At 39.0% G+C, this 23699-nt stretch overlaps 1 protein-coding gene across 3 annotated transcripts in view; it reads right to left on the reverse strand.

Annotated features, from left to right (window-relative positions):
* Nucleotides 1-22761, reverse strand: part of ecm1b (extracellular matrix protein 1b) — a 136722-nt gene extending 113961 nt beyond the window's left edge. The window contains exons 1-4 of one of the 3 annotated variants that reach the window (XM_059567404.1): nucleotides 22521-22760; nucleotides 22159-22203; nucleotides 20886-20921; nucleotides 20713-20769 (exon numbers count right to left, since the gene is read on the reverse strand). In XM_059567404.1, the coding sequence (XP_059423387.1) occupies nucleotides 20713-20769; nucleotides 20886-20921; nucleotides 22159-22203; nucleotides 22521-22590 (208 nt within the window). In that variant the 5' untranslated portion in view covers nucleotides 22591-22760. Of the gene's footprint in view, nucleotides 1-20712; nucleotides 20770-20885; nucleotides 20922-22158; nucleotides 22204-22520 lie in introns of all 3 variants that reach the window. The other 2 variants (XM_059567401.1, XM_059567400.1) reach the window with 2 other exon arrangements.
* Between the last annotated feature and the right edge of the window lie 938 nt (nucleotides 22762-23699).

The following is a 23699-nucleotide window of genomic DNA, read 5'->3' on the forward strand; positions in this document are numbered from 1 at the left end:
GTAGTTTGGAAATGTTGAAGTCACATCTTAACAAGAAATGTATGCCCCCAAACATTTTTTGAAGGGGAAATCAAACCAGAAATTATCACCTTTTATAATAATATTTTTTAAACATTTTAATTTGATGGTACCATTCATTGGGTCAAAGTCAATGACATTTAACCCCCTTCTTTAACAGGTTTCAATGTATCGCTTTTATTTACATAATGATATTTATTTTTCCATATAAAATTTAAATTACCTTGATTGAACTTCTTAATTAATTTTTCGGGTATATCCAATGAGTAGGCTGGGAAGGTAAGTCTTGACAAGCTTTGTATTTTAGTAAGTAAAATGCGTCCAAAAACAGATAAGTCTCTTTGAAGCCAACTGTTAAGAATAGTTCTATTTTTCTGAATGATATTTTCTATGTTGGATGTTTCTCTAACCTTTATATCTTTAGAAATTATAATACCCAAGTATCTGACTTCATTTTTAACTGGGATATTATACATATTAATCATGTCATGGTCTTGAATAGTTAAAATTTCAAATTTTTCCATATTCAACTTTAAACCAGATGCTTTGGAGAACAAAGAAATCTCTTTTATTGCCACTGGAATTTGTCTTGCATTCTTTAAAAGTGTGGTGTCATCTTAGATCTGTAAACATCTCTATCATAAATTCGCAGATGGTTGGTTTACCCTATGGGTTTACCCAGGGCTTAATTTGAGCCGGAACATGTTCCGTCACCTCCGACATTGGATCCGGAACCTTTTTTATTGGATCCGGCAACTCCTGTGTCACTATGGAAAATTATGTTAAATGAAAAAAATAAAATTACTGTTTGTGTAGTGTTCAATGTTTGTGACACATGACTTGCACGCTTGTTGTACTAGTTGAGATCGCTGTTAGCCTCGATCGTTTCACTCAGGGGAAAAATGTCAAAAAGACAGAAAAGTTTGCTTAACTTTTTCCAAATACACTGGCAAGTCAGATCCCAAACAAGCAAAAATCATTTCCGCTGATCAAGCATGCGGAGACCACGGTGGACAGAGCAGTAGCCTAGTATCGACATAATATCTCGTTATTTCAAAAAATAAGGGGACATTCTAACCTGCATTAAGCCACATTAAGGGTTCTTATAATGGTTTTCTATGGGAGGAAAATGCTTAACGTGTAATTGCGTTCATATTCTGGGCTCCTCTGATTTTTTTGCACATAGCATAGCCTACTTTGTTATGATTTTAGTATAATAATGATGAATAAATGCACGCACAATTATCCGTGAACTTGATTTGAACAAATGCCTTTCAACTTGTGTGTGCAAAATTCAGAATTAAATGAATGTGCAGCAATTTCTACAAATAGAGAGTATGTAGGCCTACTATACTGTTGTTGCCATTAAAAAAGCGCATTTAGTTTCATATTTGTTAAAATATTATAATTTTTTTTATTTTATGTTGATTTATGAAAAGTGAACAGCACGAGTAAGATGCGCAATATGAGCGGGTCAGAGATGATTTTGACCACTTCATCAAGTTTTGTTTTGTAGAAATTTTAATAAATTTTTCAATCAACCAATTGCCTGGATTTAATGAATAAGAAGCAAATATAACAGCCCATCATGGAGGGGCCCGCATGGTCACTTGCATTACACATAAAATCAATACACATGTCACTGGATTTACAAATGCACATCTTGCTTGTTACACGCAAACAAATTATGTCGAAATAACAAGATATTGTGTTGAAATAACATTATTATTAATAATAACCTACATCTTTTAGAATATTTGATTGAATGCTGAATATTGCGCTTGTTCAATTTAATTAAATTAAAATAATTGTGATCATTAACATAACTGAATATTAAATTTTTAGTGGCCAAGATTTGCGCAGACCCCCCCCCCCCCCCCCCCCCCCCCCCACCCCCGTCAATGATCTGGCACCTTTCAGCACATGCATTAAAAATTCTCTGACTTCATTTCCCCTGCAGAGAAGCTCTACGTAGGCAGTGTCATGTTTTTTTTACCTCCAACCACCGTTTTTAGTCGCCGGATCCACCCCCCCCTCTGTGCTCTGGGACCTCCCACTTACAAATTATGCACTACCCGTTAATCCCCTAGACAGTAAAAGAAATGGACACAGCGACCCCATCGGAACTCAAATGAGACAATTGAAGCCCATTTTTAGCGTTTTTTAGCACTTCCGTTTCTGACGCACAGACTCAAACGAATGACGTCAGCAACCTGTCTGACAGATGTAAATCTTCTAGTAGCTGTGTGTGAAAACTGCCATCATTAATCTTCCAGAGACGGCGAGCTTGAGCGGGGAGTTCTTTCGCGCGAGTGAGCAGGAGTAATTATTCTGATTAATTATTTTGTATAGTATTTTAAAATGTAACACCAGTATGCCATATTAAGTTAATGCATACTATTAAGAAGTTATGTAAAATGATGTTCAAGAACTGATATTAATTCATATCCGATAGTTATTTAATGGCCCAGGGATCAAATATTTTAAATATAATTACATTTTTGATGCACATGATGTTGTATAACGTTAATGGGTGCCGAATATAATCACAAAATGGCGTTAACTGTTATCTACACATCTACATCGCAAGAGAAATGGACGAATCAGTCATATAAAAAAGTTATTCAGTAAATCGCTTGGACAAAAGCGTCTGCTTTGGCCTGTTAAATAACATATAGTTAATAAATGGACAATAACGAATGTCACCAATAACATCTATAATTAATGGTTGCCCTTTTCATTTTTCTTTGCTCATAGGTAAAACTACAAACTTTAATTTCTGCTAACACCAGAAAAAGAAGAACCATGGCTAACTATGCAACCAACAAAGGTAAGCCATATTAATATAGTATCATTTAGAATATAAAGTATAAATTATGGAAAGCAACACTGTAAGAGAGAATAAAATAATAAACTAACCTAACCTTTGGATCCTCTGGAGTAGCTACATTCGTCTTGGGGAAGAGAGGGCCAGAGAGACCATCAGGGCCAATCTTGGCCTAGCGGCCAAGGTTTACTGGTTTGGCTGGGGTGGACTTCAATGGCACGGACTCCTTCCTTTCTTCTACCGGTCCCTCAGAGGAAGAGCAGCCCGGATGTCCTGCTGATTCACTGCGGTGGGACTGACTTGGGATGCAGGAAGAGCATCGATCTCGTTGCAGCTATGAAGCAGGATCTGCAACATCTCTATCGGCGTTTCCCTCAGATGACCATTGTGGGGTCTGACATCACCCAGAGACGTCGGTGGAGATCGGGCCTTCCGGGGAAAATTGACAAGTTCTGTAAATGGGTGAACAGTGACATGGCTACCTTTGTCTTGGGAATGCAGGGGGGTATTGTGCATCACCCTCAAATTGTATTTAACAAGCCTCAACTGTTTCTAAGAGACGAAGCTCATTTATCACCTAGGGGTAATGGTATTTTTTTTTTATAATTTAGCTGAAGGCTTGAGAGTCTTAATCCAGTAGGGGTGATGCTGGATTAAACCTCTCAACATGTTTTAAACATGAAACAGTTGAAGACTGTTAAATTGTTTTGGGGTTGTGTATGTGCCTTTTGTCTTTAGTTTAAAACATGTTCACATTGGTAGACATAACACTGTTCAATAGTCACTGCTCTTTCTCCCCCCACCATTCTTCCGCCCCTCCGTGCCATTCATGTATCACCCTAGCCATCCACCCCATGGCCTCTCACTTTTCCTCCCCATGACGAATGTAGCTAGAGAGGGATTGTTTTTGTGTTTCAATAAATAAATATTTATTAATGAAATGATTGAATATTTATTATCAAAACACACAGTAGACACTTCAAGTAGACATACTTTGACAGAAATGTGATGTGGTTTTATTACTTATGGTTTAGAACTTCGTAATGATACATATTCAGTCAGTAGCCTTAACAGTGAATATTGATAAGGGAGATGTCAAGACACCTTTAGATTACATTAGATTTATCTTTATTGTCAATGTGTAGAGTACAAGTACAGAGACAATTCAATGCAGTTAGTGTCTAACCAGAAGTGCAAAAAAAGTGTGGTATAGACGTAGTGTATTATAAACAGTAAATGACATGAAAGTAGTATGCAGTTAACCTAGTGGTACGGTTTACAGTAAGGATGTTCATTTCAAATTTATTTGTATAGAGCTTTTCACAATACATATTGTTTCAAAGCAGCTTTACAGAAAATGCATTTCAGAAATGTATTAATTTAGTGCATAACATATCGCCGGCATCGAGTCGTCTCTTCACAGGTGTTGGGGCATCTGAAGTTTCCATGAGAGGCTGGATACAAACTGGAGCTGACATAGTCTATAACAAAAAAGCAGATGGGAAATAATTAGCATAGCAGCTTTTCATAATATTAATGCATTTGGTCTAATTTAACTGTAGTATAAAAGGTTTGAGATGCATTATGTTAACGCTTGGCTAAAGAGATGCGTCTTTAATCTAGTTTTAAACTGGGACAGCAAGTCTGAGCCTCGAACAATATCAGGAAGGCCATTCCAGAGTTTAGGAGCTAAATGTGAAAACACCCTCCCTCCTTTAGTGGACTTAGATATCCTAGGAATGACCAGAAGCCTCAAATTTAGTGATCTTAAAGAGCGCGATGGATTGTGGGGCGATAGAAGATCCGTTAAATACACAGGAGCTAAACCATTTAGGGCTTTATAAGTCAGTAGTAATACTTTGTAATTGTTACAGAACTTAATAGGTAACCAGTGTTGTGATGATAAAATCGGTGTTATATGATCATATTTCCTTGACCTAGTGAGAACTCTAGCAGCTGCATTTTGGACTAACTGTAGCTTGTTTATTGAGAATGCAGGACAACCAGGGGCGCCTCCAAGGGGTGGCCAGGGGTGGCCACGGCCACCATTGTATAAACTCTGGCCACCCCTGTGGCCACCCCTAGGATGATTTGCAGTGGGTACTATTAATTTAAATGCAGAATGTAAATTCACAATAGTTTAAGAAGTGAAAAAAGGTTTGCAAGGTTTGAAAAAAGATTGCAGATTGATGCCACCAGAGTAGCTGCCCTTCAACCCTCCCCCTCCCCCGTCCAATCAAAACACAGAATGTGCATGTACATGTGATGTTCTAGACTAGTGCTCATAATCATTTATAGTGCGTTCTTTCACTGGAAATTTAGAATTATCAAATTTGTCAATATATGGGACAGAACATTTATAGATCTATATAATTTCATATAGTTACTATCACACAAAGAGTGACGTTTTTCTCCAAAAGTCAGAATAATTACAAATGTGATATTGATTTTATACAACAGTTCAATAAAAACAAGAAGTTAATATCAAGAGACTTACCTTTTAGACAACATATTCCCTCACTCAAAAATCATTCCAAACACAGCCACTGTTTTGAGCAACATGATAGTGTTTCGTTCCTGAATGAATCAACCGTTTAAATGATTCGGTTCTACTGCAATCTATTGTAACAGTGACTCGCTGCCACCTACTGGCGGTTTTAATTTCACATTTAAGGTACCTTATCATTTTTTAAATAATTTCAAACATCACTTTTCAACGTTTTACATTTAAAATATCAAAACACAATTTATTCATCTGTAACTGCAGGTTAAAGTATTCCATGTCCCACAGAGCTGTATTAAACAGTGTGTAAAAACATCTAAATGGCACTTCAGATGCAACTTCTGTTTTCTCTGCATTGCAAATATAAATTTTGTTGATACTGATTGCATTTGATTGGTAACAGCCCAAATGCAAGTATTTGACCTAAAAGATGGTGCACAATTTTAGAAAAAAAAAGCTTAAAAAAAAGGTTAAAAAAATACCAGAAATCACAGATATTGTTTTATTTAAATATTACAAAACCCTTATTATTATTCTTTTCTTTTTTTTTTTATGTGCCACCCCAAGATTTACTGTGGCCTCATCTGGCCACCCCTATTAAAATTTTCTGGGGGCGCCACTGAGGACAACCAGCTAATAAAGCATTACAGTAATAAAAATTGTGTTTCTGAAGCAATAATATTTAGATTTTATGGTTTAATCACAATTAGATTTTTCATAGATCCCACAGTGGATTTATTGTGGATTTATTGTTTGATATATATAGGTATATTTGTGGCAATAGCCAACAAAACATTGAATGGGTCAAAATTATAAATTTTTCTTTTATGCCAAAAACCATTAGGATAATAAGTAAAGATCATGTTTCATGAAGATGTTTTGTAAATTTCCCACCTTAAATATATAAAACATTTATTTTTGTGAATGGATGCAGCACTATCGCCAATAGAAATTGACAACTTTAAAGGAGATTTTCTCAATATTTTCTGGATTTTCTGTACCCTCAGATTCCAGATTTTCAATAGTTGTATCTCAGCCAAATATTGTCCTATCCTAAAAATGCATCAATGGAAAGATTATGTATTCAGCTTTCAGATGATGTATAAATCTCAATTTAAAAAAAAATTACACATAACACTGGTTTTGTGGTCCAGGATTACATTTCAGTGTAACATTTGAACAGAACGTACTGTATAATAACAAAAAAATAACACTTCAACCTTATAACCTCATGTAACTTGTTGATAGCATATGTGTAAGCAAAGCAAGTGTGAGTGAATTATGAATGTATTTAAAGGAAGGTTTCTCACAGCAAATACTTATGCCCCGTTGATGCGGGCAGCCAGCCTCAAGCCCTCCGTATCCTGAAGTTTGTTGAGGTCTTCTAGGTATTTCCACCTAATCTCTTTAGGCCAATAAAGTCAGTAAAGGGGAGGCCGTGGCCTACTGGTTAGGGCTTTTGGGCTTGTAACCGAAGGGTTGCCTGTTCAATCCCGACCAGTAGGAAAAATGTGGGTGGGGGAAGTGGTATTGCACTGGTCTCCCATGCCCACATCCACGGATGAAGTGGTCTATCTAAAAAAATAAATTGAAAATGTGTTTGTTTGTGAAAATTTTAACTTTTTACATTTCAAAATATATTTCAAATGAAACAATTTGCAAAAGTTAAAACATATATGAAAATATATGTAAACATATATTTTCTTTCATATACAAACTTTTATTTATTGGGCCAATTTCAAATATTTGCATATATTTTACAAATATATTTCAAATATATTTATTTTGTGTATGGGATATGACACACACACCCATATGAATATGCACGTACAGTCATGTGCATGCACAAACACACACATTATGCACATACACTCCCTATATTAACAAATATATATGATTGACACAGCCATTCATTTAAAATAAACCTGTTGTTGTGGCATATCACTTAGAGTACAATTAGTTTTTGGGCTTGGTTTCTGAATTGCAGGTGTTTGAGTTCGTGACCTATGGACATGACTGCAGCTGGCTGCTGATGAGGCCGAAACCAGCACATCCAGTGCATTTAATTTTAATTTACACTATTTTATATATCCTCTGTATTGACAAAATATAATCTATATTTTAATTATAGCATTTTATAGAAAATAAACATGATTGAAATCAGATACTCTTACTGTACTTTTACTTAAGTAACGTTATGGTTTTCAGGTAACGTTACTCTTTACACTTCTGCTTAGGCCTATATAATGATGATTCAAAAATTCATAATCTTGCATTATACAGATGGAGAAAGTGTACTTACCTGAAAAAGCTTAACTTGGAAGTAGAGACTTGCCTCTTAGAACACATGTATGCTACACAGCAACACATTTTCGCACGAGGGAAAATATGCTAGCAACAAGTAAATTGAAGTAAATGGGAAGATGAAATCACGAAAATTTAAAAAAAAATCGTATTGTATAGTAATAACATAATATAATAACATGATATAATATATTAATATTATACAACCCGAATACCGGAAAAGTTGGGACGTTTTTTAAATTTTAATAAAATGAAAACTAAAGGAATTTCAAATCACATGAGCCAATATTTTATTCACAATAGAACATAGATAACGTAGCAAATGTTTAAACTGAGAAATTTTACACTTTTATCCACTTAATTAGCTCATTTAAAATTTAATGCCTGCTACAGGTCTCAAAAAAGTTGGCACGGGGGCAACAAATTGCTAAAAAAGCAAGCAGTTTTGAAAAGATTCAGCTGGGAGAACATCTAGTGATTAATTAAGTTAATTGATATCAGGTCTGTAACATGATTAGCTATAAAAGCTTTGTCTTAGAGAAGCAGAGTCTCTCAGAAGTAAAGATGGGCAGAGGCTCTCCAATCTGTGAAAGACTGCGTAAAAAAATTGTGGAAAACTTTAAAAACAATGTTCCTCAACGTCAAATTGCAAAGGCTTTGCAAATCTCATCATCTACAGTGCATAACATCATCAAAAGATTCAGAGAAACTGGAGAAATCTCTGTGCGTAAGGGACAAGGCCGGAGACCTTTATTGGATGCCCGTGGTCTTCGGGCTCTCAGACGACACTGCATCACTCATCGGCATGATTGTGTCAATGACATTACTAAATGGGCCCAGGAATACTTTCAGAAACCACTATCGGAAAAACACAATCCGCCGTGCCATCAGCAGATGCCAACTAAAGCTCTATCATGCAAAAAGGAAGCCATATGTGAACATGGTCCAGAAGCGCCGTCGTGTCCTGTGGGCCAAGCCTCATTTAAAATGGACTATTTCAAAGTGGAATAGTGTTTTATGGTCAGACGAGTCCAAATTTAACATTCTTGTTGGAAATCACGGACGCCGTCTCCTCCGGGCTAAAGAGGAGGGAGACCTTCCAGCATGTTATCAGCGTTCAGTTCAAAAGCCAGCATCTCTGATGGTATGGGGGTGCATAAGTGCATACGGTATGGGCAGCTTGCATGTTTTGGAAGGCTCTGTGAATGCTGAAAGGTATATAAAGGTTTTAGAGCAACATATGCTTCCCTCCAAACAACGTCTATTTCAGGGAAGGCCTTGTTTATTTCAGCAGGACAATGCAAAACCACATACTGCAGCTATAACAACAGCATGGCTTCGTCGTAGAAGAGTCCGGGTGCTAACCTGGCCTGCCTGCAGTCCAGATCTTTCACCTATAGAGAACATTTGGCGCATCATTAAACGAAAAATACGTCAAAGACGACCACGAACTCTTCAGCAGCTGGAAATCTATATAAGGCAAGAATGGGACCAAATTCCAACAGCAAAACTCCAGCAACTCATAGCCTCAATGCCCAGACGTCTTCAAACTGTTTTGAAAAGAAAAGGAGATGCTACACCATGGTAAACATGCCCCGTCCCAACTATTTTGAGACCTGTAGCAGAAATCAAAATGAGCTCATTTTGTGCATAAAATTGTAAACTTTCTCAGTTTAAACATTTGCTATGTTATCTATGTTCTATTGTGAATAAAATATTGGCTCATGTGATTTGAAAGTCTTTTAGTTTTCATTTTATTAAAATTTAAAAAACGTCCCAACTTTTCCGGAAGTCGGGTTGTAATAATTATATATAATATCATATTACGCTATATATAATTACAATATGACATCTTACATTAAAACATTATAGGCCTGACAAAAGCGGCTAAAATCGACTTTTATTATTATTATCGACTCTGAAATTATAGCCTATTTTTGGATTGTAATCGTTTGCCTTTCTGCAGTACTTAATCATTTTAGTTAGTTTAATTATCTTATTTTGAACACACACATAATATATATATATATATATATATATATATATAACAGATAACAAAGAACATGTACAATCATCCAAAATTATTAAAATTGATTCAAATAGCACATGCACACATACTGTCACGTTCGGTGTTATGGAAAACACAGGAGAGAGAACCAATTGCGAGTACGTCTTTAATAAAGGGAAATCCAAAGAGAATACACAGTCCAGGCAGGGTCAAAACCGGTAAATCCAAACATAACATAAACAAGGCAAGGCAAGGCAAGGCAAGGCATTGACGGACATGAATTAACATTTAACATTAAACAAGGACTCCGTGACTAAGACTCAGACAGACCAGGTATAAATACACAAAAGGATGATGGGGAAACAGGAGACAGGTGGGGAACAATCAATTAACTAAACAAGGAGGAAGGTGACCAAATAAGGAGACAGGAAGTGATAAATGATAAACACTGTGGGAACTGAGGACACCTAGTGGAAACCCAGGGAACACAACCCAGACACTGTGACAGTACCCCCTTACTAAGGAGCGGCTCCCAGACGCTCCAAGACAGACACAAAACAGAGACCAGGAGGGAGGCGGACAGGTGGAGGCTCAGGGGGAGGGACGGAGGGCCAGACTAACAGAAAGGAACAGGGACCGACATTAACACAAAAACAAAAGGAGAGAAAAAAAACAACATGAAGCCCCCCAGGGCGGAGCAGAAGACCACCACACCCTTGTGGTCAAGGCCAGAGTCCTCCAGGGCGGAGCGGAAGACCACCACAACCGTGTAGTCAGGGCAAACGCCCCCCAGGGCGGAACGGAAGACCACCACGTCCGTGTGGTCAGAGCGGAAGCCCCCCAGGGCGGAGCGGAAGACCACCACACCCTTGTGGTCAAGGCCAGAGTCCTCCAGGGTGGAGCAGACGACCACCACGCCTCTGTGGTCGATGCCGGAGTCCAACAGGGCGGAGCAGCGGACCACCCAGTGACTTGACTTAACTCTGAAAGTTCAACGGTGACTGGCCCTGACTCTGGAGAGGTCACTGGCACCTGACTCGACTCTGGAGAGTTCACTGGCCCCTGACTCGCCTCTGGAGGGTCAACTGGAACCTGACTCGACTCTGGACTGCCTGTGGAGACTTGAGACGCCTCGGCTTCGGGCACTGCCTCTGGAACGGACTCGGGCACTGCCTCGGTCACGGCCTCGGGAGCGGCCTCGGGCACCGCATCGGGAGCGGCCTCGGGCACCGCATCGGGAGCGGCCTCGGGCACCGCATCGGGAGCGGCCTCGGGCACCGCATCGGGAATGGCCTCCACCTCGGCATCGGGCACCGCCTCGGCATCGGGCCCCGCCTCGGCCTCCGGAACAGCATCGGGCCCCGCCTCGGCCTCCGGAACAGCATCGGGCCCCGCCTCGGCATCGGGCACCGCCTCGGCCTCCGGAACAGCATCGGGCACCGCCTCGGCCTCCGGAACAGCATCGGGCACCGCCTCGGCATCGGGCACCGCCTCGGCCTCCGGAACAGCATCGGGCACCGCCTCGGCATCGGGCACCGCCTCGGCCTCCGGAACAGCATCGGGCACCGCCTCGGCCTCCGGAACAGCATCGGGCACCGCCTCGGCCTCCGGAACAGCATCGGGCTCCGCCTCGGCCTCCGGAACAGCATCGGGCACCGCCTCGTCCTCCGGAACAGCATCGGGCACCGCCTCGTCCTCCGGAACAGCATCGGGCACCGCCTCGTCCTCCGGAACAGCATCGGGCACCGCCTCGGCCTCCGGAACAGCATCGGGCACCGCCTCGGCCTCCGGAACAGCATCGGGCACCGCCTCGGCCTCCGGAACAGCATCGGGCACCGCCTCGGCCTCCGGAACAGCATCGGGCACCGCCTCGGCCTCCGGAACAGCATCGGGCTCCGCCTCGGCCTCCGGAACAGCATCGGGCACCGCCTCAGCCTCCGGAACAGCATCGGGCACCGCCTCGGCCTCCGGAACAGCATCGGGCACCGCCTCGGCCTCCGGAACAGCATCGGGCACCGCCTCGGGAACGTCCTCTGGGCTTTGAGGAACGGTAGACGCCTGTCTCCTCCTCCTCTGCCCTCTCTCTTGGCGAGTCGGTGACACCTTGTCTGGAGACCCAGGCGTTGAGTCGGCCATCTTGTGCTGTGGCGCTGGGCTGGCGGCCATCTTGTGCTGTGGTGCTGGGCTGGCGGCCATCTTGTGCTGTGGCGCTGGGCTGGCGGCCATCTTGTGCTGTGGCGCTGGGCTGGCGGCCATCTTGTGCTGTGGCTCTGGGCTGGCGGCCATCTTGTGCTGTGGCTCTGGGCTGGCGGCCATCTTGTGCTGTGGCGCTGGCTCAGCAGCCATGACGTCAACCGTCTTGGGAACCTCTAGGATCTTGGACAGCGTAGCGAAATAGTCCAAGAATGAGTCAGCGGCCCTCTTGGGCGTTGGCGCTGAGCTGGCGGCCATCTTGCACCGTGGCGCTGGACTCGTGATCGCCTTGGGTTGTGGTGCTGTGTTGGCGTCCATCCTGCCCCGTGGCGCTGGACTAGCGGCCATCATGGGCAGTGACGCCACTGTGGCGGACGTGCGCTTCCTCTCTCCTCTCCGTCCGCCATGGTGAGACGGTGGCTCTAATCCATCCCACATGAGCCCCGGGTCGAAGGGCGGCCCTGGTTGAGAGCGGTGCTGAGTATCCTCTCGACCACTCCCTCCTCGGCGACCTCCTCTGGTTCCCCGGAAAACCACCAGGCGAGTTCCTTCAAATCCACTCCTCTCCCGCACTGCGGCTGGGGAGGAGACATAAGCCGACATACCGCTGGCTCTTGTAGTGACGGAGTCCTTCTGTCACGTTCGGTGTTATGGAAAACACAGGAGAGAGAACCAATTGCGAGTACGTCTTTAATAAAGGGAAATCCAAAGAGAATACACAGTCCAGGCAGGGTCAAAACCGGTAAATCCAAACATAACATAAACAAGGCAAGGCAAGGCAAGGCAAGGCAAGGCAAGGCATTGACGGACATGAATTAACATTTAACATTAAACAAGGACTCCGTGACTAAGACTCAGACAGACCAGGTATAAATACACAAAAGGATGATGGGGAAACAGGAGACAGGTGGGGAACAATCAATTAACTAAACAAGGAGGAAGGTGACCAAATAAGGAGACAGGAAGTGATAAATGATAAACACTGTGGGAACTGAGGACACCTAGTGGAAACCCAGGGAACACAACCCAGACACTGTGACACATACATGCATAAACGCACACATTAAAAAAATGTTCGTTTCCTTCTATCTACATCAAACCGAATAGTAACCCATCCAAAACAGACATATATAATCCAGGAACCATACTGTCAGTATACAATGTCCCCTCGAGTCATTTTCGTATCGATTCAATATAGGCTGTTCATTTATAGTCTCTTAAATTGCTTCTTGTTCTACATGATTTCATCTCTTCACATAAAACATTTGCCCATAGGCTAATATTCAAATAATTGTGAGCTAGGTGTTAAATCATGCAGTTTTGGCTAATAAATCATGGTCAAAAACACTTGAACAAAAAACTTTTTTCTTTATTTCACGTTATGTAGGCTATGACATTTTGTAGATTGCTTCTGACCAGGATGAAAGGGATCACATTCATCTTCAAGCGTAGATCTGTAAATAAATGAAAGAACGTTAACCTCGATTGACATTGAGATTTTTCATACACTGCCTGTATAATTTCCTGATAATTTCTCCATTCCCTGTCAATATACCGGCCGTTACCCATACTTCAATATTTAATGAAGTAGATAAATTATTAAAGTTTGTGGATAAAAGCTACTTCATATGTATTCACTTGCCACATACCGAATTATTTCCAATTCCCCAAAAACGTTGTTTAAATATTTTGTCCCGTTGCTTTTATGGACTCTATATCTATGGGCTTCTCTCTTGATGTCTCCCCGATTGCCTGCGAGCTTCCCCTCCTGTCTGTACGGTAATTTCTCTACTGTGCGACAGAGAGTCGCGTGGTTATGACGCAATCGTATTTTTACAAAAACTGTTTCTACGGGGCCATAATGTAACATAGGAGGTAATGGAGCCCTTTATACATTGTCGTGTATCTGTAGAAATAAATAATGGACAAATGGAGTCTTTAAATGCCTCAGATGTAAAGTTATTTGCTGTCAAAGTGACGCCAAAATGAATGGGATGTCAAAGGGATGCTAACGCAAGTGAAGTTCTGCTACAAGATGGCGGCCCCCAGCCGACTTCAACTTCCGGTCGACTTCCTTGCCGCCTGGTTTATCCATCAACGGTAATTTGTTTTGTTCTTCTTAGATTGTATTGGCGAGAACGACAACGATTTGGTGCATTATCGCCACCAAGTGGTGCGCAGTGTGGCTCTACATATAAACCTGATATAAACGCGTAGGCTAGTGCTGTATTTTTATTTTTTTTACAGATTTTTTGGGGGCATTTTGGTCCTTAATCAAACTTCAATACAAAGAGGAAAGAGAGGGTGTAGACATAGGGGGTAGACAAGCTGGAAAACCACACACATGTAACCTACATTTTTCATTGTCTTTACATTGTCTGTGTATTTTCTTTGTGTACATAAGCACTTTGTTGTGTTGAATTTTTTAAACAGCAGATATTTTTTGTTAGTCAAAGAAAAAATATATCATATCTTATCCCGATCTAATACTTTCTGAGGTTTTGAACCAGCGGTCTTCAATTTCTTCTTATTTCTGGGAGTATAGCAGTGTAGCCTACTACACACACAAAAAAATTATAAATCATGTTGCTCTATCGTCACTTACCTTCAGGAAAGTTAACATTCTACAGCGACCACACATAAAAAAAACTAGGCTAAGGCAACACTGAGAGACAAAATCATGTGTCTTGCATGCTAAAATGTCAATTTAAAACTGAGTGGGTTGTGTCACAATTAAATAAACTTACCTAAAGAAAAAGCCATAACCACTGACATCAGCTGTCTGCTACAAACACCAGTTTTAATAAGTCAGGGTATTCGCCATCCAACCACAGGCCTTCAGGTTTTATAGCCACATGTGTAGCTCATTAGCAAAAAAGGTTTCTTTCAATCAGTTACAGCTGATGAGGTTAGAGTTGCCTTTAAACCTCATGGGTAGAGAAACTTAGCCTACTTATAAAAAGTGGTGTGTAGCAGGCAGCAGCACAGTGTCAGTTTGGCCAGGATATACAGAAAAAGCAAGTGCATGGTTCACTTAAGTTTGTGTTGGTTAGCAGGTGTAGTTTGCTAGCAGCTGGTACCAGCTTTATACACTGCCAACACATCAGTGGCAATGTATTTTGGGTTTTGCCTAAGGTGCGGGATCATGGCAATTTACAAGCTGTTGGTTGTCTTTAGTGCACTTCATGGTTTCAATTTATACATGCATTTTTAATACATGATTTTGTCTTAACAGTGTGACCTTGCTCCTGTATGTGTGAACAACTCTGAAATGTGATCATATTCCCAATGAATTAAAGTGTCTGCTTAAACACACGCCCATTAGTTCTTACTAGCACATATATTTAGAATTCAACCCATTTATTCATGCAGAAGTTCTTCATAATGGGTTGTGATCGTTACTTCATGATCGCTGTTGATCTCTTCTTCACTGGCAATGAACCTTCCTTTTAAATCTGTTGGCAAGTCCTGCACAGCTTCACTAAAAACTAGGGCACAGAAAACACCACTCTAGACCTGCAGTGGCTATTCAACACCATTTCTTTATTTCTTAGGACTGACCTGGCATGTTTTTACTTTTAGTAAATCTGATTAAAATTTCACTGAATAAAGAGTGAAAATTGTGTTTGAGCAGGCAAAACTAGTGATTTGTCTTTCAGACGAGACCAGTGTGTACCCCATAAATGAGCAGTGTGCAGCAAAATGTGGCTGCAGTGTCAGGGTTTTCTCTCCATCGGAACATGTGGAGCCTCTAACTTCAGCCAAACTGACTGCAAGGCCTGTATGAATGGCCTAAAAAACAGTTAAGGGTTATTTATGCACACAATATGTTTCTTTTTCATTCATTTTATTTTACTGGATATTTCAAGAGGATGTTAGTGTTCAAACTCAACTTGATTGTGACACACAAAGGAAAGGCAGTCACCTATCTGGGACTTGTCACAGAAAGAAACTCATTCAGGTTTAAAACAACTTGACGTTTAATACAGTAAATGAGAATTTATTTATTTTTATTTATTTTTTTGCGTGAACCCTTTTTAGAAAATTTAGACATTTGCGCTGGAAAACAGCTTCAAAATTTAGAAAACATATTCCTTTAATTTTCTATAATTGGTATTTAAAAGGTATTTCTATAATTGGTATTTTATTATTTTGCTGAATACTGTTGTTTGCTTAAAGGGTTATTTCATCCAAAAATGAAAATTAGGCCGTGTTTTACTCTCCCTCAAGGCATCCTAGGTGTATATGACTTTCTTCTTTCAGACGAATCCAATCAGAGTTCAATAAAAAATGGTCCTGGCTCTTCCAAGTTGTTTAATGGCAGTAGGCAGGTGTGTTTTTCTTTCAACAGTCCAAAAGTATTCAAATAAAGTACACCCATCCGATTTGTTACAAAAAATAAATGCTGACTTGATATCAACGTAGATTACATTTTTTTAAATGATCCAAAACACTACGAGGCACCATGCCTATTGAGATACCTTTTACTCCGCCCACTTCCGGCTTGACACTGCTGGTGTGGCGCTGAAGTCATTTCGTTCAGTGCACCCTTACCTTCCTAACTAAATTGGATTTACAGCTGTGAATGTGTTTATGACTCGTTATTACAACGAATCTGGTATGTTCTGCGTTTTCTTTCAGAATAGCCTACCGCTCTACTAAAGAAGAAAGAGATAATTATTTAACTCCTACAAGAATATGAATTAAGGTTAACTGAGTTTATCAGGATTTGGTCTTTTGCCCTTAGCCATAGCAAATATTATTACATTTTAATAATTGTTAATATTAAATATTATTTTGTTATCCAGGCAAACGTTTAAGCCATATACTGTAAAAAAAAAGAATTTGTTGAGTCAACTAAAAATACTTTGTTACCCTGCTGCCTAAATTTTTTTTGTTATCTTGACAACATATTTCTTGTTGAAACAACTTCCCATTAGAGTGGAATTAGTACAGGTAAAACATTTCTTTAAGTTGACTTGACTATTATTTTCTAGTCCAGTCGACCTAAATCATGTTTTGTCAACTGGGATCTATTTTATTTAATTTTTTACTTAGATCAATAATCATAATCGAATGTAACTCCACTGCCTTATTTTTTTTAATAAAGATGACAAAACACTTTTTCTTTAGATTTCATTTATTTAATGATAGAGACAACACTTTCATTCACATTTAAATTGAACAAGCAATTTGCCGTCAAAACATCAACTGAAAAATTGAAAAAGGATTGCAAAATACAAACACACACACACACACACACACACACATCTAAAGATCTGAACCGACAGTTGAAAATGTGATGTATAATATCCTTTGCATGGAAGTGAGAAACATAAATAGTTGCATTTCAATTCCTCAGATCAAAACCACAGGGATTATTTTTTATTTCATAGCTAAATATGAAAATCAGAAGTTTAAACACGTCATATTAACCCTGTACAAGTTTACATGCACTCATGCACACTGAGAAACCAAGATATTATATGTATATATAAGGCAAAAGCAAAAAATTGGTGTACTGTACTTCTGTATAATGAAATATGAATGGAATGCACAAGATATGATATCTTTTTTTTATTAGTCTTATAAAAAAGTAATAAAATAAAACTTTATATCTCACAATTCTAGCTTTTTTCCTTGCAATTGAAAGTGATGTGACAACACTGACAATTGCAAGTAAGAATTGCACATTTTATCACGTTATACAAATGGCACAATTTACTTTTTGCCTTTTTTTTTCTCAGAATTGAGATATAAACTTGCAATTCCGAGTTATAAAGTCAGAATTTATAGATAAATTCAGTTCTGAGAAATAAAGTGAGAATTGCTAGAAATAAAACATTAGGGTCTTCAATCTACTTATTTTCATCATTTAATCATTAAATCAAAAATTGACAATAAATGAGAGCAGAAGAGAAAGACCAGTACTTAAACAGTTAAAAAAAATGTATTCTCAACGTTGAAAATAATTTATTTAATTGTTTGATGTGAACATCTATCATGTGGCATAACCAATGTTGAGCCAACAGGATTTCAAGAATAACTAGTCAGGACCACTGGTTTAAAACAGAGTATTTACTAGAGATCAATTACACAGGGTATTAGTAGTTTTTTGCTTGAACATTACTGAATACTGTGTGCATTTTAGATTTAGAAATACAGAGCAAAAAAAAAAAGGTGCACCACATCACCATTACAGTTATTTATATGACTGCATTAATTTTAAAATAAAATTTTTTGGAAAAACAGAAACATATGGGGCATATAACATTTTTTTGATCTGTAAACTACATGAAAAAGCCATTATGAAACAAATGTGAGATCAGGGTTTACATAAATGTTTACCATAAAATAAAAGCAATTAAATTAAATGTTTCTGTATTATCGATATTTTGTTAAAACCTCAAGCACAGTAAAGTTTAGAATATAGTAATTAGTACAAAGTAACAGCTGAATGATCTAATTCATTTTGATTCACTCAGGTAACACTACAATCATCAAATTTCAAAATGCCCATTAAAAACTCCAACTACAAACACACTGTACATTCTCCAGTAGAAACCTACCCTTTGCAAGATCTGGAGTTATATTTGAAGCCTTGAATCTTTTCTGTAGTTTTGCCGTTTGAGACTTCGGAGGAGACGTGATATGAAGAATCTGAAGCCTCCTTATCAAAACAGCTCCATCTGGCCTTCCCTCTCTTCTTGCAGCAGAAGTAGTGACTGGTTTTAATAGAGAATTCCTCAGTACAGTAGGCAGACAGACTCTTCTTCCACTAAATGATTGGAAACACAGTAAATCAGTGCACAACAATATCCATAAAAAGACAAAGTAAACAATAGAACTGAGCAACATCAAAAAAATTTAAATGCAGTAAATTACAAAGGCAAAGCAGGGGAAAACAATTATTTAACTGGCTTTAAAATTTATTTTAATTTCTGTTGAAATCTGGGGTCTCTGCTTTAGCAATGCAGTTAAACCAGATGAGAGTAAATAAAAACTATTTTAACGATCTAAAACAATCTAAATATTTGGCCTGTTTGTGTGATGCACATCCCTGTGTGTAATAAATAATGTCAACGCACACTGTGGACCCGCCCAGAGGCACATTTTCTACCAACGCGCTCTTTAAATAACAAAAAAATCTTGCGCCATTGACTTTAGACTTTAAACCAGGTTTGAGTTGGCCTATGGCGCAGTCTATTGTCAGCTCCTTAAAAAAGCAATGTGCCAGCAATGCGCCTGAACACACCTCTTTTTAAGACCAGCATGCCCATGGGCGCACAAATGGGTGCAAATGCATATTAATTGCTTATTTGACGATGTGCAAACACACTTGTGCTGCACCTTGCGCCGCATTGCACCGGGTGTATGATAGGGCCCTGTGACTCTGTTTTCAAACAGTTTTAGCACTACAGACTCAAATAATGGTAGAGGTTTGGTGCTGGATTGACAAATGACAGGTGCGGTTTGGAAACCTGTTTGGAAACAGGCAATAGAGTGCTTCAGGGATGACATGTTAGCACTCGAAACAAGTTAACATTTTAGAACTTCTAGTTCCATCATCCTGAAGTCAATGGGTTGAAAAACACTCTTTTTTGGTAAAAGCAAGCTGCACAAATTGTCATGATCTATTCTACAACATAAAATACATCGTTAATACCCCGTTTAGATTTTTGGTGGTTGCGAACAAATGGCAAAATGGGACTGCGGAGGCTGTCGTGGACATTAGATATCATTATACAAAATGTTTAACCCATCTAATTACTAGTCTGCTTTTATAACCTCATTAGGTTTATAATAACACTCTAGCAAATTCTATTCTAATTCTATATTTTTTTAAATAAAGACTGAAAGAGAGAGGCTTAAAATCATGCGACTGTTGTAGTTTGTTTATAGCCTACATAGCCTACGTTAATACTTGTGAAATACTGGTTAATACTGGTGAAAATTCATAAAAGGTGTGTTAAGATCATCACGATGAACAAAACATGTAAGAATTATATACTTTTGTTGGTAGCAGAACATTTTTTACGCAATAATCCAAAAGCCAAAAATAATTATTCGGTTTTTGTTGAGAGAACAAGGATGAGGTTCATTTCCCAAATATAGTCTTGTGAAAGCTACACCTTTTATAAGAAGGTATAATATAATAATATAATAATGTCAAGACTCTCACCGCTTGTTCAGCACAACAGATTTGCTCTTCTGATGTTCCATTAATGCCACAGCAGACACCGTACCAGGACTGGAGTTGATTGATAGCATCAGCCTGACGATGCTCACGGCCAAAGCCACTCTGAGGAAACACGTCCCTAGGATACCGGACCGGAGCTTTACTGAACTGACAGATATCTTGCAGGTTGCCTGTAAATGGAAAGGCAGGGGGGAAATGAACCTCTGGACCCATCCTGGGTCCCACTGAGCGAGGGCCAAACACTGGGCGACCTGATGAGACATTTTTAATATGTAAACACCAATAATACCAAAACTTTTGACAGGTTAAAAATCTGTAAAATGCTGCAGTTCAACCAGTGCTATATTAATTGAGTCCAGGACTTCTTAAACAATATTGAAGATCTTTTTGTATAAAATGTTAATCTAAAGACCACCCCAAGTTCTTTTTTTAGTCAAGACACACTGGCCAACTCAATCTCAACTCCCAAACCAAAACACATTATAGCATGCAACTGTACCTATTGGAGCATTCTCAGGGTGAAAGTTTGTGACTTCTCTGTCAATCATGTCTGAAGAGCCTGCAGCTAAATACACACAAAGAAACCCAGGAGAGGAGGTAAAACACCAATCAAACTAATCCGTTAACTTTACATTGAGAAACAGCAAGTGATCACTCACCCATCACTTTGGAAAGGTCAGGGATGACTGGTCTCTGCATCATCAAAAATTCCAGTACTGAAATAAGTGTAAACTCTTGCTTTACAGATGAAAATAAGTTGTCACATATTCATTACAAATATAAACCAAGTGATCAATCAACAGGACAAGTCAATCACTGATCATGGCCTCACCCTCAGGGGGAACTGGCATCTCTCGCTGAAGGTCATCTGCGAATGAAAGAAAACAACAATCAGGTCAGGCTCATGATAAGAATTGCTTTGCATTAATCATCAGTGATGACATTACGAGCGAAACTTGGATTCAAATGAGCAAAATTTTGTTGGCAAAAAAGGACCACTGTCTACTACTGACAGTTGTATAGTGATGTATGAAGCACAGCTAACACTTCTAGAAGTCATCATCCACACACTTGACCAAATTAGTGATTTTATTATTAATTAAATATGCAGAAGAACCCCAAAGTTACCAAATGGTATTGTTTGTTGCAGGAGTTTTAGCATATCACAGTTGGGGGTTGCATGTGAGTAACTTTGATTACTGTGGGAGGCTGTACTTCATTTACATACACAAGGTAATTTGTGTGAAGTAGTCACTTTTCAATATTTATGGCTCCCTATTCTTATGTTAATAGAATGAGACTCCTTTACCAGACACACAGAGACCTTTCAAACAGCATCAAACATTGATTGGATTGTAATAAACTGATTAAGAAAGGTGGTTTTGGTGTCCTCTGCAGTGTCCTGTGTTTAGATTGAAATGAGGGGAGAGTGAGTAAAGGAAGAGGATCATGTATAAGGTGTGGAGCTTTTGCTTCTCTCAGTTGGGTGTGCTGTTTTGCGAGACTGAGTTCAGGTGTTGATTCTTGTAAGAGTTCCTTGTCTTTTCAGACTGTGACCTTATTCTGATCCAGCCAAACAGCATTTACAGCAATAATCTTACAGACAAATGGTATCAATAATCTTACACAATAACTGCCTTAAATTAATTACTTATATTAACTGCCCATTAACTATATTGTTTTATCCATGAAACTCACAATCATGCTGAACTAAATATTTGTGGATCCACAAAACAAAACAACAATAAAAACCATCACAGAAATTCAGATGGTTTCAATTACAAATACCATTACAAAACATCAAATATGAACCATTAAAAAAAAAAATTTCCAGTGGTGTGCTTTGAGACCTATTCCCTTAGGATTTAGCGGTTTAATAAGACACCAATAAAAGGCAACAAATTACCAGAAGAGAGCCACAGGGATATTACAGTTTTCATTAAAACCAATACAATTCTTGTGATGGTTTCTATAGTTTTTTAGCAGGGAAGAATCGCTGACATTTACAATAACATGCTGCTGTGATATTATTCAATTACAGATTGTTTAGTTAAAATATGGAGGAGTGGTTATGGTATAAATTTCAGAATATAATTCAAACAGACCTTCATCCAGTAGCGTGTCAGTAATTTCCCTTTGGACAGGAAAGTCTGGAAAAGTAGGACACATTGGCATTAGTCATTAGAGGGAAGAAACAAAAATACTTGGATAACATCCAGAACATCTGCCAGCATGTTTTATGTAACTCTGGTATGCATGGGGGGGGGAAATCTATTCACAAACGAACACTGCCTTACAAAACATGACAAAAAAATTCTAGTCATAAACACCCCATGATTTTATATTCCTTCTCATAAATCCTGAACATAAGATATATACAAAAGTAGCCTACTCCATGTCTGAGCTATGTTCTGTGCAAACGACATGAAAACATTAGTGTGACGCAGGCCTAAAAAGTTACATTTACCTTCAGTTGCATCGCACAGAAGAGCGAGTAAAAGCGTCAAATAAAGTCCCACGCCGCGTGAGGAGCTCATGGTCGGTTATATGCCCTCAGTCAAACACTTCTCTGTTGAAGTTAACGTGTATCAGACGCGGAGGGAGCTGACCGTGTGTTCACTGTTCCGCTCTTCAGCTTTTAAAGACAAACCCTGCAGTCAGGAGAAGATCATGTGGAGGAGGAGGAGTAGGACCATCTTCAGCAAAATACACTCATTTCCATGTCACTTCCTCTCCCAATTCTGAACTACACGAGTTAGAAAAAATTGTCAATCGCGAATCGCTTTTAATTTTTTAATACCTGCTTGGTCGTGAAAGTTTAAATAGGTCATTTAAGTTGAAATAGTAAAGTTTTCCAAAAAACTTTGTAAATGGATAACTAATAATATCCGTTTTTTCCGCAATATTTTTGTTTAAAATAATATGCATGTGCAATTGCCTTTTAATTAGCCTAAATTTAATTATTTCTTATTTCATGAATTAAATTTAGTAAGGTACTAACTAAATTTTATTTGTCACTTTACTTCCTGTAGCCTAAATATCAGGGAAAGGAATTCATAAAGGCACATGCCTTCAACAAACAACAAAACTAGAGAAACCAGAAAAAAGTAGTTTATTGAACACACATTCATGTTCCGATACAAGTTTTAATTTCTATCTACAATGCAGGCTATGTGGCACCTTATGCTGATAATTATGTAAAATGTCCAACTTTATGAAAAAAATATGACATTTTTCATATCTTTTCATTAAATCTACCTTCTTATATAGGCTAAGTATTTTTTTTTATATAACAGCTGTAACACAGCTATTATTTAAAATACTGTACTAGAACTGGAAAAACATCTGTTGACCTCTAGTTTAGAGACACAACCTGTTTCACCTACAACACCAGCAGGGTTGGGTTGTAACGTCTTGAATGCATTCAGGGTGGTGTGATGATAGGATGGTTCCTGGAATCCATGTCTAACAAGTATAAACATTGTGCAATAATTCACTATAAAAGTAGAAATTCTAAATCACCATTTGTTCTCCGTACAACGATTCTGCCGAACACTGCACTTCTGAGCCTTCCAGTGGAGTCAAAATGAATATGTATATCGTATTATAAACCTGTCTAACCTGTTTGATATCATCTGATATTCAT

This window comes from Carassius carassius, chromosome 15 (genome assembly GCF_963082965.1).
Source record: "Carassius carassius chromosome 15, fCarCar2.1, whole genome shotgun sequence".
Lineage (NCBI taxonomy): Eukaryota > Metazoa > Chordata > Actinopteri > Cypriniformes > Cyprinidae > Carassius > Carassius carassius.